General features: G+C 48.1%; 1 protein-coding gene across 7 annotated transcripts in view; it reads left to right on the forward strand.

Moving 5' to 3' along the window:
- The window catches only part of MARK3 (microtubule affinity regulating kinase 3), a gene marked incomplete at both ends in the record, with an annotated part of 72,447 nt that overhangs the window by 21,737 nt on the left and 35,129 nt on the right, over window positions 1–15,581 (forward strand). For 6 of the 7 annotated variants that reach the window (XM_084240556.1, XM_084240557.1, XM_084240559.1 and 3 more), the window contains one exon: window positions 6,645–6,698. The exons of the other annotated variant lie outside the window; for it this stretch is intronic. In XM_084240556.1, the coding sequence (XP_084096682.1) occupies window positions 6,645–6,698 (54 nt within the window). The remainder of the gene's footprint in view (window positions 1–6,644; window positions 6,699–15,581) is intronic. 7 annotated transcript variants of the gene reach the window in all.

Below are 15,581 nucleotides of genomic sequence, written 5' to 3' on the forward strand. Positions count from 1 at the left end.
TGGGTACAGACGGGTCCTATGGGAAAAGGAACACATTTTGGGTCACCCGGTGATACATTTTGATCTTCATCACAGTTCTGTCTCTCAGCTCTCCTGGGAATTTCCTAAGTGCTATAAGAGAAAAAGGTTTCTCCTGTCATGGTAATGAAGGAAACTTTGGGGAAACATCAGAGGTGGGACGCCAACGTGAGCAGAGGACTGGAACTTAGAACCTGCCCTGACTTCCACCCTGGCGTTCCCTGCCAGCTGATTTGATGAATCGCTCCTCTGTGCAGATGCCTCCATACAAGCCCAAAAGGAATCCTCAGACTGGAAGAGTTGGTGCGCACAGGAGATTTGGGGAGACTGGGCATGGGAACCCCGTCCCCCCCATCTCCTGCACCTGCCCCTGCGCCTCTCTTCCCTTTGGAGTTGGCTATATTCTTTGCCATCACCTGGTGGTGCTGAGTGGGCCTCCTGAGTGTGGGGGCGCTTCTGGGTGCATGGAACTGACACAGGCATCCTGGGAACTCTGGCTTGTGGCCAGCCAGAAGCACAGTCACTCGTTGGGCTTGGGGGCAGGCGCCCGAATGTGAGCAGTGGGTCGAGGGGTTCCTGCCTGCCGTGGGTGGGGCAGAAGCCTCGGGCTGGCAGCCTGCGCCCAACGTGGAGGGCGGCCTTGAGGGCTGAGCCCCTTGCCTTGTGGGTCTGATGCGTCTCCAGGTGGACACCGTCAGATCTTGTTGCCCTCCTGCATGTCTGCCTGGTGTCCGAGAACTGCGTGCTGGTATGGGGAGGACTCGGCATCCACAGCCCCACTGGAATTGGCGCCAGAACATGAGCTCACTGGGCCTGCAGATGCACTCCCTCTTTCTGAGAGAGGAGGCTTAGTTATTGCTGGCTCTCGCCTGGGAGCAAACCTGGGGAGAAGGGCCCAGCAGGGTCACAGGTGTCCTCCTGTGTCTGGCGACTCTTGCTTCTCAGTCAGTATTTTCAAGAGACGCGCATTGAGAGGAAAACTGAGAGCTGTCCCCGTGAGGGGCCTGCTGGTGGAGCACCCCACCTATGTCATGGTGGCTTCGTAGAGTTCTCTCTCTGGTCCGTTCCTGCCCTTCCCCGAACGTTCTCTTTGCCCTGCTTTGTGCGCCTTAGATTTTTATCTCACAGAAAATATTTCAGGTTCTGTCTAGTGATAGCACCTCTCCCCTTCCCTTTGCTGCTCTTGGCCATTCTGCCTTTATCTTTTATTGGGCCATTCTGTGGAAGAAAAGAGAAACGCTTGTGATAAGTGTGCCATCTTTCTCTCACTGTTGTGAAAAAAATTTTGTTATTCAAGTTACACATTTTACAGTTTAAGAAATCAAGACTTGTTATAAAAAAAAAAAAAAATAGAGTCCCCTGCCAAAAGGAGCCGGTAAAATATCCAGGAGTCTGCAATGACAGCATTAGATGAAGCTGTAGGCGCCCCCCAGGTCGGCCTCTTGCGTCCCTGTCTTCCCGTACTCGACCTACCAGTTAGTTCTAAGCTTGGGGAGATGATCTTGTGGAGTCCTCCCTGCTTCCTTAGAAAGCTGCTCACCCTGCTAAACACCCCCCACTCCTACTTCCTAATCTCCCAAGATGGCCGCTTACAGTGTTTTAAAGGAATTTTTTTAAATTATTTTTTATAGAGGCATGTTTTTATTTATTTGTTTGTTTGTTTTTTTGTTGTTGTTTATGCAAGCACTGGGTACAGTCAGAAGCGCGGGAGGGTGAGAGAATTCACCAGAGCGGGGAGCAGAGCAGGCAGAGGGACGAAAGAACACCGCTGAGGGGAGCAGCGGGCGGCAGGAGAGGTCTGCGCGCCATGTGGGACCCTCCTCCGGTGGCCGGGGAGCAGCCGGATCGAACCGACGCCACAGAGGCCAAGGGCAGCCCTGCAATCCAGGGCGCAACCTCTGCGCCACCGGGGAGGCCCCTGCTTACAGTGTTTTAAAACGGATTCTTTGGGGCCTCCCCGGTGGTGCAGCAGTTGAGCGCTGGGTTGCGAAGCTGCCCGCAGCCTCGCAGCGCCGGTTTGATCCCCGGATGCTTCCCGGCCACTGGAGGGGGGGGGGTCCCACATGGCGCGCAGACCTCTCCTGCCTAGCCCGCTGCTCCCCTCAGCAGTGTACTTCGGTCCTTCTGCCTGCTCTGCTCCCCGCTCTGGCTCTGGTGAATTCTCTCACCCTCCCGTGCTTCTGACTGTGCCTGGTGCATGTATGTATGTATGTATGTATGCATAAATAAATAAATAAACAAACAAACAAATCTTTTTTTTTAAAACGGATTCTTTTATGTCTTTAATAATGATTTTATTCTTGTTTTTCAGTTTGAGTACTTAACTATATGTTGACTTTTCATTACGATTTTCATTATGATTTTTAAAAATCACTGTTGAGGGCCTGCCTGGTGGCGCAGGGCTTAAGTCTCAACACTATGCAGCTATCCGCAGCTTGAGTTTGATCCCTGGCCAGGGAGCTACCCACATGGCGCAGCAGACCTCTCCTGACTCGCCCACTGCTCCCCTCAGCAATGGATTTCAGTAGATCTGCCTGTTCTGTTCCCAGCTCTGTCTCTGGTGAATCGTCTCTCTCACACACACACACACACGCACGCACGCACGCACACACACACACACACACACACACACCCCTCTGGCCTGTACCCCAGTTCTTGTATGCATAAATAAGTAAATCTTTTAAAAAAAAATCACTATTGACTTTAAAAATTAGACTTCTTATTGAAACATAACACACAGAAAAAGTGTCCAAACCGTAAGTGTTTATACAGCTTGATGAATCAAGACACAGTATACGGGGCCTCCCCGGTGATGCAGCAGTTGAGCGCTGGGCTGTGAAGCTGCCCGCAGCCTCTGCAGCGCCGGTTCGATCCCCGGCCACCAGGGAGGGTCCCGCATGGCGCTCAGACCTCTCCTGCCATGCCCGCTGCTCCCCTCAGCAGTATACTTCATCAGTCTGCCTGTTCTGTTCCCTGCTCTGGCTCTGGTGAATCCTCTCACCCTCCCGCTCTTCTGACTGTACCCAGTGCTTGTATAAATAAATTTAAAAAAAAAAAAAAAAAGAATCTGAAGAAATGAGCAACCAAGAGTTGAGTCCAGAGAACGGAAAGCAGGTCTCAGAAATCAGAGGGAAGAGGGACTGGAAAGGCAGCATATTTGATGGGTTGGCTGTGAGCAGGGGCACGGCAACAGGACAGTGGCCAGAACACAGTGGTGTACCTCGGGGTTCTGTGCACATTGGGAAGTCCGAGGACACCCCCTGAGGGTGCTTACCAGTGGGCAGATGAAAGGAAATCAGTTCATTCAGCCTGGAGATAATGCGGTTGAAGCACACACTGCTTTCTGGAGCAGAACGCACCTCGCCTGGCTGTGGTAGCGCTCAGGCCATCCGGGCAGCGTGTAGTGGACGCTTCCATGCCCCACGGCCTGTGTGCCCACGCCAGCTGTCCACACTTCCTCTTGCTGTATTTACTGTCGTTTCCATCAAGACTTAGGATTTCCGAAAGAGGAGTTGAAATTCTGACCTTGCTTCCTTTAAGCACATACACCCGTTAACTGCGTGCTCCTGACTCTGGGTCTTTCCTCCCGCCGGCCAGAGGGGTGCGGTGGGTGCTGCCATCCAGGTCAGTCCAGGGCTGCCTTGGCTGCAGCGGTTCCCTTTCTGTGCGTGCTCTGGAGGCCAGCAGGTTCATGGGAAGTTACTAAGGCACTTGGTGGGTAAAGGCTTTAGATCGTGTTTAGCTGGTATTTTGTTGCTTTGGGTTTAATGTGAGTAGTACAGCAGTTCTCAGAATAGGCCTAGGGACCTTGGGAGGTTTTCTGAGACCATTTTAGGGGGTCTGTAGTCAAAACTATTTTTGTAATACTATTTTAAGACATTCTTGGCTTTTTCCATTTTCTCTCGGAATGTAAGAACTTTCCAGAGGCTACGTGACGTGCGATATCACTACAGGTTGAATACAGAAGGATGTAGGAGAATTTGATTCAGATGTTATTTATATTATCATGTAATGGACTTACAGATATTTCCGTTTTTTAATTGTGATAAAAATACAGTTGACCCTTGGACAACTTGGGGGTTGGGAGTACAGCCTCCCTGCTTTTTGACTTTCCAGACACCTAACACTGCTAATGGCTGCTTTCCACCGGGAGCCTTACTGCTAATGTCTGAACAGCAGCGAACAAGTGTTTCATATGTTTTATGGATCACACACTGTTCTTACAGTGCAGTAAGCTAGAGCCGAGAAAGGCATTGCTCAGGCTGTCATCTGTGTGTCTTCTGTGGAGACGGGTCTAGCCCAGGCCTTGTCTGTTTTTCAATTGGGTTGTTATTTTGTTGAATTTTAGTTCTCTCCCTCTCTCTCCTGCGTATTAATCCCTTATCAGATAAATGATTTGCAAATATTTTCTCCCATTCTGTGGATTGCCGCTATAGTCTGTTGATACTGTCTCTCTCTTTTTTTTTTTAAGATTTAATTATTTTTGTACAAGACCTGGGGTACAGGCCAGATGCGCGGGAGGATGAGAGGATTCACCAGAGACAGAGCGGGGAGCAGAACGGGCAGGCTGATGAAATACATGCTGAGGGGAGCAGCGGGTGAGATAAGGGAGGTCTGCTGCGCCATGTGGGTTTCTTCCTGGCTGGGCCGGGAATCAAACCCTCACTGCAGAGGCTGCGGACAGCTTCACAGTGCTGTGCTCAACCGTTATGCCACGGGGGAAGCCTGATATTGACTTTTTTTTTTTTTTTTAATAAAAAGATTTATTTATTTATTTACACAAGCACTGGGTACGGTCAGAAGCACAGGGGCGTGAGAGAATTCACCAGAGCCAGAGGGGAGAGCAGAGCAGGCAGACTGACGAAGTACACTGCTGAGGGGAGCAGCGGGCGGCAGGAGAGATCTGCACATCATGTGGGACCCTCGCCCGGTGGCCGGGGATCAAACCGGCGCTGCAGAGGCTGCGGGCAGCTTCGCAACTCAGTGTTCAACTGCTGCGCCACTGGGGAGGCCTCCTGATAGTGACTCTTGATGCACAAAATGTTAAACATTTTTGTGAGGTGTACTTTGTTTTTTTCTTCTGTTGTGTGTGCCTTTAGTCATATGCTAGAAATCATTATCAAGTCCAGTGGGGCTTTTGCCCTATGTTTTCTCTTAGAAGTTTGATAGCTTTAGCTCTTAAATTTGATCTTTGGTACTTTGAGCTAATTTTTGTATAGGATGTTAAATAGTAGTCCAGGGGCCTCCCCGGTGGCGCAGCAGTTGAGCACTGGGCTGTGAAGCTGCCCACAACCTCTGCAGCACCGATTTGATTCCTGGCCACCGGGAGGGTCCCACATGGCACACAGACCTCTCCTGCTGCCCACTGCTCCCCTCAGCAGTGTATTACGTCCGTCCACCTGTTCTGTTCTCCGCTCTGGCTCTGATGAATTCTCTTACCTTCCCGTGCTTCGGACTGTACCCAGTGCTTGTGTAAATAAATAAATAACTCTTTAAATAAATAAATAAATGGCAGTCCAATTTCTTTTCTTTTTCTTTTCTTTCTTTTTTTTTTTTTTGTGGGACCCTCGCCAGCGGCCAGGGAACGAACCGGCTGCAGAGGCTGTGGGCAGCCTTGCAGCCCAGCGCTCAACCGCTGCGCCACCAGGGGAGGCCCAATAGTAGTCCAATTTCATCCTTTTATATGTGGCTGTCCATTTTTCCCAGCACCATTTGAAGTGAATTGTTCAGTTCTTATTTTTGTAATTTTTCAGTTTCATTCAAAATGTAACTATTGAGAGCTAAAACCAACACTTGGAATCACCGATAATCCTTACACGTTATAAAGGGGCCATGGAGCTGGAGAACCGTAGACGTGGCTGTGGGCCCTTGCAGATCTGCATGTGCAGAGGACACAGCCTCACCTTCAGGGGCAAGGCCAGTGGTTGTTCGAGAAGTTAGTGCAAAGCTGAGCCAGTTTATGCCCCCAGCCGAGGGACAGCCTCTCTGCACTTCTCTTCCTTTCCACACCTGTTCCCCTCCTCCCCCCCCCCACCAGGGATAGCCTTTGTTCTAGAAATCACTTCCATTTGCGAAATGAGGAACTAACCAGGAGATGATGCCTGTGTCTTAGTAAAAATGATTTTTATTGTTATTTTTTTTAAGATAAGAACTGGATTTAACTAGCAGCTCTCAAGTTTCTCACTTCCTGTATCTTTGTGGCTTGTTCTTACAAGCACCCCTCTTTTGAAGAAAGGCCACCAGGTGACCATCTGTCGCTTCTGCATATTTCGTGTGGTTTGCCTACATACTGGTCTGAAACCAGTTCCTTTTCCTCCTTTAGCCACCTAAAGGCCTTTTCTGTTTCTTTCAATAAAATGTTTTTAGTATTTTAAGATTCAAAACCAGCCTGTTTATGTATTTACTCAGTTGTTAAGCTCCCACTGTGTGCAAGCTGCTTGGGAGGCATTCTGAGCCAGTACACCCGTCAGACTGGAACACGTTTATAGAATATTGTAACTGGAAAACTTAGTTTATGAGGTTTGTTTACTTTGTTTTTAGCAATGCCACCTGACTGGGCATTTACAAAACTATTGCCAGTTCATCTGTAATTACCAGATTCTTAATACCTGTAATCTTTTTCCTAGGTCGCAATAAAAATAATTGACAAAACTCAGTTGAATCCAACAAGTCTACAAAAGGTAAGCTTGGTTTCAGTATCCAGTGTTATAATACCTCAGCTGTTAATCTTTTTAAAATTATATTTTATACAGTAACGCTTCCTAGCCCCCAAATGAATGCAACTTAAATGTAGTATTGTACAAAAAGTAGTTGGATTTTTCCCCTTTGTTTGAAGAGAGTGATTTTTAAGTGCTCTTAATAGCATAGACTGAAGGCTGTACTTCTTGGATGGTGCATGTTAGAATCACCTGGGCCTCTCGACAGTCCTGATGACGGACCGCGGGAGAGACTGAGTGGTGGGGCACAGGTATTCCACTGGCACATGAGTGAGTCATTTGTGATCTTTATACGAAGGGCCTTCTAGTTCTTTTTAGTTTTGCAAAGCCTTTTAGCAGACTTCATTTGATTTCTGTAATTGGCCTGTAGTCATTGAGGGCATACTGAAACATTGAACTTAGAATAGGAAATCGTGACTGTAAGTCCTGGCTTTGCCGCTTAGCTTGACCTTGAGCAACTCACTTAGCTTTCTGGACCTCAGAAAAATCTTTAAAATGGAGATGATTTTAATCTTCTCAGGATAGATATGCTTATTAATGAAATAATGCAAGTAAAAGAGCTTTGTAACCTGCAAAGCACTACATGCGTAGAATAACTGTAGTGTCCTCTGTGCATTCCTAATGCTTGTTTTCTATTTGCATCATCATCATTTTGGAGCTTTGTGTGTGTGCATGCATGCACTAGTGTATGGTAGGAGAGAGACTTTATCTTGCACTAAAACTGGCATTTGAACAAGTGGTTCTGTAGGCCAAGGGGGGCTGAAGATAACCAAGAGTTCTAGTCGCCTGTGAAGATGAAAACTATCTGCTTTATTGAACTCATCTTCATGTATCTCTAAGGACTTGGTGCTAGTAAGTTAGGGGTTACTGAGATTTGGTATTCAAAACTGAAACTCGTGTAAAGGTGTCCACTGAGGATTCAGTGTAGATTGTAATGATATTGCAGCTCTTCCACTTTTTAAGTGTCCTTGCATATAACTTTTTAAGTGTCCTGGCAGTTTCTAGGAAGAATTTTATCATGGTACTGTCTTGTGTTAGTTCTGATTTTTTCTTCTTTCTTACTTTCATTATTTTTGGTCATATCCTTTAATTGCTGCTATTTTTCTTTTAGTATATGTGCTGACGAAGCCAGCACTGATTGCTATTATTGTTTACTCTGATTTTGATCACTATTTACTGTTTGTCACAGTTCTCAGTTTAATGAAGTGACTTCCCAGGGTCCACTGTTGTGCTGTTACATGGGAAGTCGCTGTGTGTATGTGCCCCTTGTGTTCTCCCTCTCTCCACCCCACCCCCACCCCCACTGGTCAGACAGGTGTCTTTTCATCTTCGTTTTGTTAGGTGAGTCTTGTTTCTGTCCTGACTCGCTGTGAGGCGGACTCTGGAAAGTCCGTCCAGCCACACTTTCCAGCCTATGAGCGATAGAGCAAAGACGGAAATCTTGGCCTGACCCCAGATGTGGGCTCTACCCATGAGGCCCACTTACTGTCATTAGTTAAGTTTCCTTAATCCAGGACTTGGGAAACCTGGGTAGAAACTAATCTGAGGCTTTGCTTTTTAGTAACCATAAAGAAGTTTCAAGCTTGGGAATATTTCAAGTTCCTAAGGAAGGTGATAGACCTTGTGTCCCACCTCCCCATCTACCACATGTTTATGCAGGTTTGTTTGTTTTTTTTTTCACTCTTTAAACACTTACTAAACAAACGCCTGCTGATGCCAGGGATAGTCTAACCACTGAGGCCAGAGGCTAAGCCTTGAGCCAAGTGAAGTTACTGCCTTCACAGAATTGGCATCCTGGTGGGGAGCAGCAGTAAATAAATGTATGTCAGGGCTGTGGAGAAAACAAAACCAGATGTCTTAACTGCCCTTTCTTATTTTGTGTATTTTTGAGGTGCTGGCCTCTTAGGCCTGGGTGTGTTTTTAAAAATTTACCAAAGTTACTAAAGGAAAAAAAAGAATGAACATTAATTTCAAGTTTATGCAAGACAGAATGGGTTGCTGGATGTTTATTGAGGCACTACTGACGGTGTCCTTGGTCAGTCCATGCGAGATGCGTTTTCTTTGACTTGGTGTTTGTTTTGGAGCCACTTTTATTGCTTAGAGCTCTGAACAGTAGTGCCCTTTTTTGGCATCCCAGGGAATCTTAGTTGGGGTGCAAGTCGGGCAACTGGATAATTTAAAGGCAAAGACTACCAGCCTTGCTTTTCATGTGTTCTGCATTTTGGGGGGTACTTGAACTTCAGCCTCCTCAAACCAGTCATTTTCAACCTTTTGCTGTGCCTTAGAAGCATCTGTGGAATTAAAACAAACATGTCTCCTTCAAAGTGCTCCCCCCAGGGGCTCTGGTTTAATGATCCAGGTGAGGAGAAGGGGCCAGGGCAGCTGAGAATGCTCCCTAGACTTCCTGGGGTTTTCCGCAGAGCTCTGCACTTCCCTTCTAAAGGTGGCCTGGGTGGAGGCCCCGTCTCCAGTGTCTGGCTTGTAGCCATGGCCCTGTGGTGAACTCCTCTCCCCCTCCGCCGCTCTCCCTGGGGACCCTCCACACCCTGCTTCAAGACTTCACTTTCCTCTTCCCTGTCAGCTCAAGCACATTTTTCACTGAACAATTCTGTTTATCTTTTCCTGTCTCACTTTTTATCTTTTTATCTTTTCCTGTTTATCTTTTCCTGCCTACCACTTTTTTTATATTTACAAGCGGCAAACAGTTCAGGCCATTGACAATAGTAGTTCTCACTATTATCTACTATTAGGTTTTTGTGTTCAGATTGGTGTGATGCATCTGGGAGACTAATACAGGGCATGGTAACCGACTCTAAGGCAAACCCTTCTTGATTGCATGTATTTAAAATATTGGGAATAAAGATAGTGCGTTTCTTCATTGGTAGATTTCAAGAGAGGTAATAGATATGGAAGAAAATAGATTCAGTGTTGCTACTGCTTTATGTGGAACTTTCCTTATTGCCAGACTTACTTTGCTTTGGCAGGAATAATACAGATAGCTATTTAGAGTAGATTGTGAATTAAAGATATTGGAATTTAACTGTACCAGTGATTCATTATCTAGAGAAAAGTCACTAAAGAACCAAAAATTTTAACTGGATTAAATGTAGAGGTTAGTATGAACCCATTTGCTCAAAGTGAGCAAATGGCACACATTGGACCTTGGGGAGCGACCCCTGACAACGGTCACCAAGACAGAATGGGTTGTAAGCGCCCGTAGTGTGCCAGCTGGTGTCTCAGGCTCCCTGCGCGTCACATCCCTTAAACTGTGGGGCACCAGAGGCCCAGCCGGGTCAGGCCGCTGGACCGAGTCCATCAGCGTGTCCTCCGCCAGTGATCCTTGATGACCGTGCATGGTGCAGTCATTGCTCCTCACAACAGTCCTGCCCCGCGGCTCTGTGCGCCTGTGCCTGATGTGAGCACCATTGACACTGATGACTACTTTGTAGCTGTTCAGTCCAGAGAGAAAGGGACTGCAGAGGCATTAGGTCCCAAGGCTCCAGTGCTCCAGGGAGCCTTTTCCATCCTGTCCCCTTGGAGGATGGCAGACCTAGCACCTTCCGCGCGGGAAGGGTAGCGAGGGACACACTGGCATTCACTTCCATGGGCAAACGCCCAGTAGTGAACCCTGAATTCACATTTTCTTTCACCACCCTCGTTCACTTTGGAGGTGGGGAAGAATTTGTCTTAGAAATAGTTGCTCATAAGGATCCATATTACTGCTACTCTTGTTTTAAATTTTAAAAATGGTTTAATTTTACTAACCAGCTAAATCTAATTATTTAAAATTCAGTTTTAATTTTGACCAAATACTCTACAAGTAAAAGAATGCGACATGCTCATTGATACATATGTATAGGAAATGAGCACCCATTTGGTTCTAGAAATGTGTTATTAACAGTAGCTTTAAATTAGTCACACTTCAGCCCTCCCAGCATGCTCTCTCCCTTGTTTCCCAACTACTGTGTGACCAGTGACAAGAATTTTGTTATTGTCTTCTTAGTTTTATCATTTTAACCTCATATGGGCTCCTGACATCCATACGGTGTAAAGGTCTTAAATATTATATAAATGGAGCCATGTGTATCCTCCTCTTTGCTTCTTTTGCCCCAAACGTGTTCCATTTTGGTGCATTTATTCACTTTCACAACATGCTCGTTTTCATGATTATACAGAACATCCCGTAATAAGAATCTGCCATGAGCTGTTTCTTTACTGGCGCATACTCTTAGCGCCTTTACTAATAAAAATGTTTTAAAAGTCAGTTGATAATAATAGGGGTGGGGTGGGGATGGGGCTTGAAAACATCCATCCCCAGCAGCTGCTGGCGCCGAGGGCCAGGGTGGAGGGCAGAGGGCGATGGGCTCCACTTCCGCCTGCGCACGTTTCTGGTCCCGCTCAGCCCGGGTTGTGACAGGCTCTCGTGAGGAGGGCGAAGGGCAGGGCTCAGGAATGCTAGATCCAAAACAGGAGGCCAGGAGACAGCGTTTCAGACGGACAGCCACGAAGCAGTTTATTTGGACATTTTAGAGATGAAAGGTGGCGCCTGAAGAAACGAAAGGATGATTCCTGGGGCGAGTCAGCAACGGGGCAGGGGCTTTGATGGATGTGAGGATGTGGGTCCTGCTTCCTTGCTGCTGCACCTCCCCCTGCAGTGACCCTCAGGGCTAATGGCTGTTGCCATGGTCCCTGAGGTCCGGCGTGGGCAAGGAACCATGCGCGCAGGGGGAGAACAGCAAACTCCCTAAGATGCAGAGAAGCCGAATGCCTGTCAAGAAATAATGACCACCAGAAGCTGCCACAAAGATGATTAAAAGAAATGCTGACCACTTGGAACCTTATCTCGCTTTCTCAAGGCCCATAAACTTTATTCTGCTACAACTGTCTCTCTAAAAACTTTCCTTTTTCTGGTCATTGATTGCTAATTAAAAAACATACCTAATTTAATAATTAGGCTAATACAAATGAAACATTACTAAACACTGTGTTATAATAGAATTGTTAGTTTAATAATCTTTCTATTATGTGCTTAACTTTAGTACCTTTTGATATTAACTGCATTATAAAATAAATTCACCCATGACAATTAATTATGATAGTTAGAAAATAATTATATAGAATAGTAAAAAGAATTTATAGCCTATCCAATTAGGAATGAGGATAGATGTAACTTCGGACATAAATCACTGCCCTGTCAATTAAGCTAAATTTATGAGCAAACTGATCTCTTTGATGCTTTTAGAAAAAACATATATATACTGACCACTAACTTAATAAAGACGCACTCAGATTTTCACTCTCTTGAAGTGTGTCTGTGTGTCATTTATTCATCGAATCCCTGACCACCCTGCGCAATCTCTCAACCCTGAGACGGTCTCATCGTCCATCGCTGTGCTGGTCCGCGGCACTTGCAGTGCAGAAGATCCTGCACCTCAATAAGTGAGTCCATGACCTGATAAATCCTACAAGTAGAAAGCAACCAAATGATAATAGGGCAGATGGCTAATATCCAAGTAAAAAATGTTCAAAATCTTAAAAGATAACCATTTTTTTCACCAGCCAGATCTGCAAAAATTGATACTGATAATTGACAAGAATGTAGCAAAATAAGGACTCTTACATTCTTACAGAAGTGTGAGATATTTATAAAGTAATACGGTGCTGTTGAAGTTTTAAAAGTATGTGTGCCTTTTGCAGGGACACCCCCGCCTCCCATTTGATTTCCACGCTGCCAGTGCATTTGCACAACTATGCAAGGATGTATGTGTCAGGGTGTTCATCGTGATTTTTTTTTTAAAGATTTATTTATGCATACAAGAACTGGGGGACAGGCCAGAGGTGCGGGAGGTGAGAGGATTCCCCAGAGACAGAGTGGGGAACAGAACAGACAGATCGACTGAAATCCACTGCTGCGGGGAGCAGCGGGGAGACAGGAGAGGTCTGCCGCGCCATGTGGGTAGCTCCCTGGCCAGGGAGCAGAGGCTGGGACTGCTTCATAGGTTGTGTCTTAACCCCTTGCGCCACCAGGGCGGCGCCTCATCGTGATGTTAAAATGGCAAAGATGTAGCATAAGTTCCGCATACCAGAGAAATTATGGTGAAGTCTGTAGCGCACATCCTCAACACTGCGTGTGCCCCCACATCCGCGTGCTTGCTGGACAAAGGGTCTTCAGCAGTCCGCCACTTACCTTTGTTCTGGCTGCGTACTAATTTCCCTGTTCTGCTTTTCAGTCAGCGTTAGGGGAGCTCTGGCAGATAAGACTCTTTTTACCTACCTTCAGTCTTACCTTTCCATCCTGGTTCCTGTGTCAGCTTGACTTGAAAGATGCTCCCTGGAAGCCCAGCTGCTGTGCAGCCTTCTGGCCTGAGAAGGGTCATTGCAGACATGGCCAGTTCAAGCTGCCCTTCCCGCTCCAGGAGTGCCTCTCCCCCCTCCCCGAGGCCCCAGGAGGGGTACCTCGCTGTCCGTGTGTGAGACACAGCCGTGTGTGAGACACAGCCGCTGCGGCGTATAGCAGGGGCTCCCCAGGTGTGAGCGGGGGAGTGCTTGGGGCCATGCTAATGCGAGTCCCAGACAACAGCAGCTTGGACCAGTGCCTGGCGCCTGCTTCCCTCGTGCTGCGCTGAGCCAGGGGCGCCCTTGACCCAGGCTGCCTCTTTCTCCTTTGGCACTTAAGCAGCTCATTTGCTCCTTCCTCCACGGGCTCTCATGGCAGGGAAGCTTCCTCGAAGAGGGCACTAAGGCCAGGAAATTCTTGATAGCGAAAAGCCCTTTTCTTCAGATTCAAATCAAGGGAGGGGAGCTAGGTCATGCCGTCACATGATTCAAAGTTCGGAGGACAGAGAAAAGTACAGAAGGAAAAGTCTTCGTCCTCCCCCTTTCCTGCCTTCTTGCAGCCAGGCCCTTGCCCCCCGCAGCCTGCGGCTCCCTTCCTGTTGGTCCTCCAGAGACACCCTGTGAGCGCGGGCATGGAGCTGGTTGGATTTGTGCCATCTTTTTTTTTTTTTTTTGACAATTTCTTCTCCATGAACTCGGGGCTTTTGCCAGCTCTCTCCCTCGGTTTTGTTAGTGAGGGTCTTCGTTTTTCCTCAGCAGGGCTGCTGTGGCCAGTGTGGCTGAGTGAGCCAAAGGGACAGAGTTTCCCCTCGCGGGTGAGGAGAAGCGGGTCTGTCATCCTTTTGTCTTCATGAAAAGATGCCCCACGTGTGCTCCAGAACCCGGGCGCTACTTCCAGGTGTCTCTGGCCCCCCACAGGCGTTGGCGGGAGGTCTCAGGCGCCCAAGTTCGGGCCTCCTACTATGTCTCTTTGTTGTAGGACAGGGAGAGGGGCAGCCCAAACCCCGCAAACCTGCCTATTCTACATGGGTTCTGCCATCCGCCGCATCAACACAAAACATAGGAGACTTTAATGGGAAGGAACTTTAATAAAACTAGGAAACAATACAGGTAAGGCAAAGAGTCTAGTTTCTAAATGAAGCACCCAAAGTTACCCGTCCCCTCGTGGGTAAAACTCCATCCATATGGGATCGGCCCAGAACAAGGCCCCAAAGCCTGCCACAAGTCTAAAGCATCTTCCAGTGGGGACCCACAGAAAAGGGTCACAAACAACCGGACAAGCCCGGAAGGAAAAGAGCAAAATCAACATCAAGATAAAAGCTGCCATTGTCACCTCCCCACGGGTCTCACCCACATCTGTGTCACCCCGTCCACGACCAAAAGACAAGCGCAGTTTCTTCACGTGTCTCTAGGCTCCATGCGCCTCCTCCAGGTCTCCTGGCTCCATCCTGCTTCCTTCCTCAGTCTCTTCTTCAGCTTCTCCTCTTCCTGCTCAGCTCCACCCTCCCTTGGGTGGGGCAGGGAACCTCCCCCTTTCCTGGGGACCACCTGGTTACAGAATGAATGAGTAATAAATGGGTGTAAATTGGGCTTTATTTGGGCATGGCTAAAAAGGGGGCGGTTCTGAGGCTTTTTGGAGTGCCCTCTGTCCAGGGGCCGAGATTTGGGACACATTTTTGACCCCACAGATAACTGGGATGGGCCACTTTTCAGCCACTATGTCCCATGTGCGTTAAACCGAGTGAAGCCCCACTCCAGGAGATGGGGCTTTCTGGCATACAGGAGCTTGTGCCTGGGCCTGCAGCGGACCTCAGTCACCTGCAGCTCGGTGCCGGCTGGTGTGATGACTGGGCTGCTGCGCGCCTGGTCGCTGTGCCTGGGGCTGTCCAGAGGCACCTTGAAGGCCTGTGTAGAGCTTGTTAGCTCTAGCCCTGGACAGCTTTCTGGTGCAGCGGGTGATGTGGCAGGTGGAGCCGTTCTCGAGGCTGAGGGCCAGCTTGGCCACAGCTCTTCTCCACACGCTTGTTGGCCTGAACACAGGCAGCTTCCAGGCTTGGGAGAAGAGTTGCTCACGCTCATCTGACACCATGTTAGCCGAGGTTTCTGGCCTGAACTGAGATCCGGGTGCTCCTTGCCTGGTGGTGCCACTACTCTTCGTCCCTGAACTGCCCTCATGCCGCGGACTGTAACAGGGTGGTCCCCAGGAAAGGGGGAGGTGTCCTGTCCCACCCAAGGGAGGGTGGAGCTGAGCAGGAAGAGGAGAAGCTGAAGAAGTTCCTTCCCATTAAAGTCTCCTATGTTTTGTGTTGATGCGGCGGATGGCAGAACCCACTTAGAATAGACAGGTTTGCGGGGTTTGGGCTGCCCCTCTCCCTGTCCTATAACAGGACCAGTACGGCAGTAGACGATGAGGCCGTCTCAGGGTTGAGAGAAATGCGCAGGGTGGTTAGGGAGTCGGCGAAAGAAATGACAGACAGACACACTTCAAGAGAGAGTGTAAATCTGAGTGTA

The sequence above is a fragment of the Talpa europaea genome, assembly GCF_964194135.1.
Source record: "Talpa europaea genome assembly, chromosome: 8".
NCBI classification, from domain to species: Eukaryota; Metazoa; Chordata; class Mammalia; order Eulipotyphla; family Talpidae; genus Talpa; species Talpa europaea.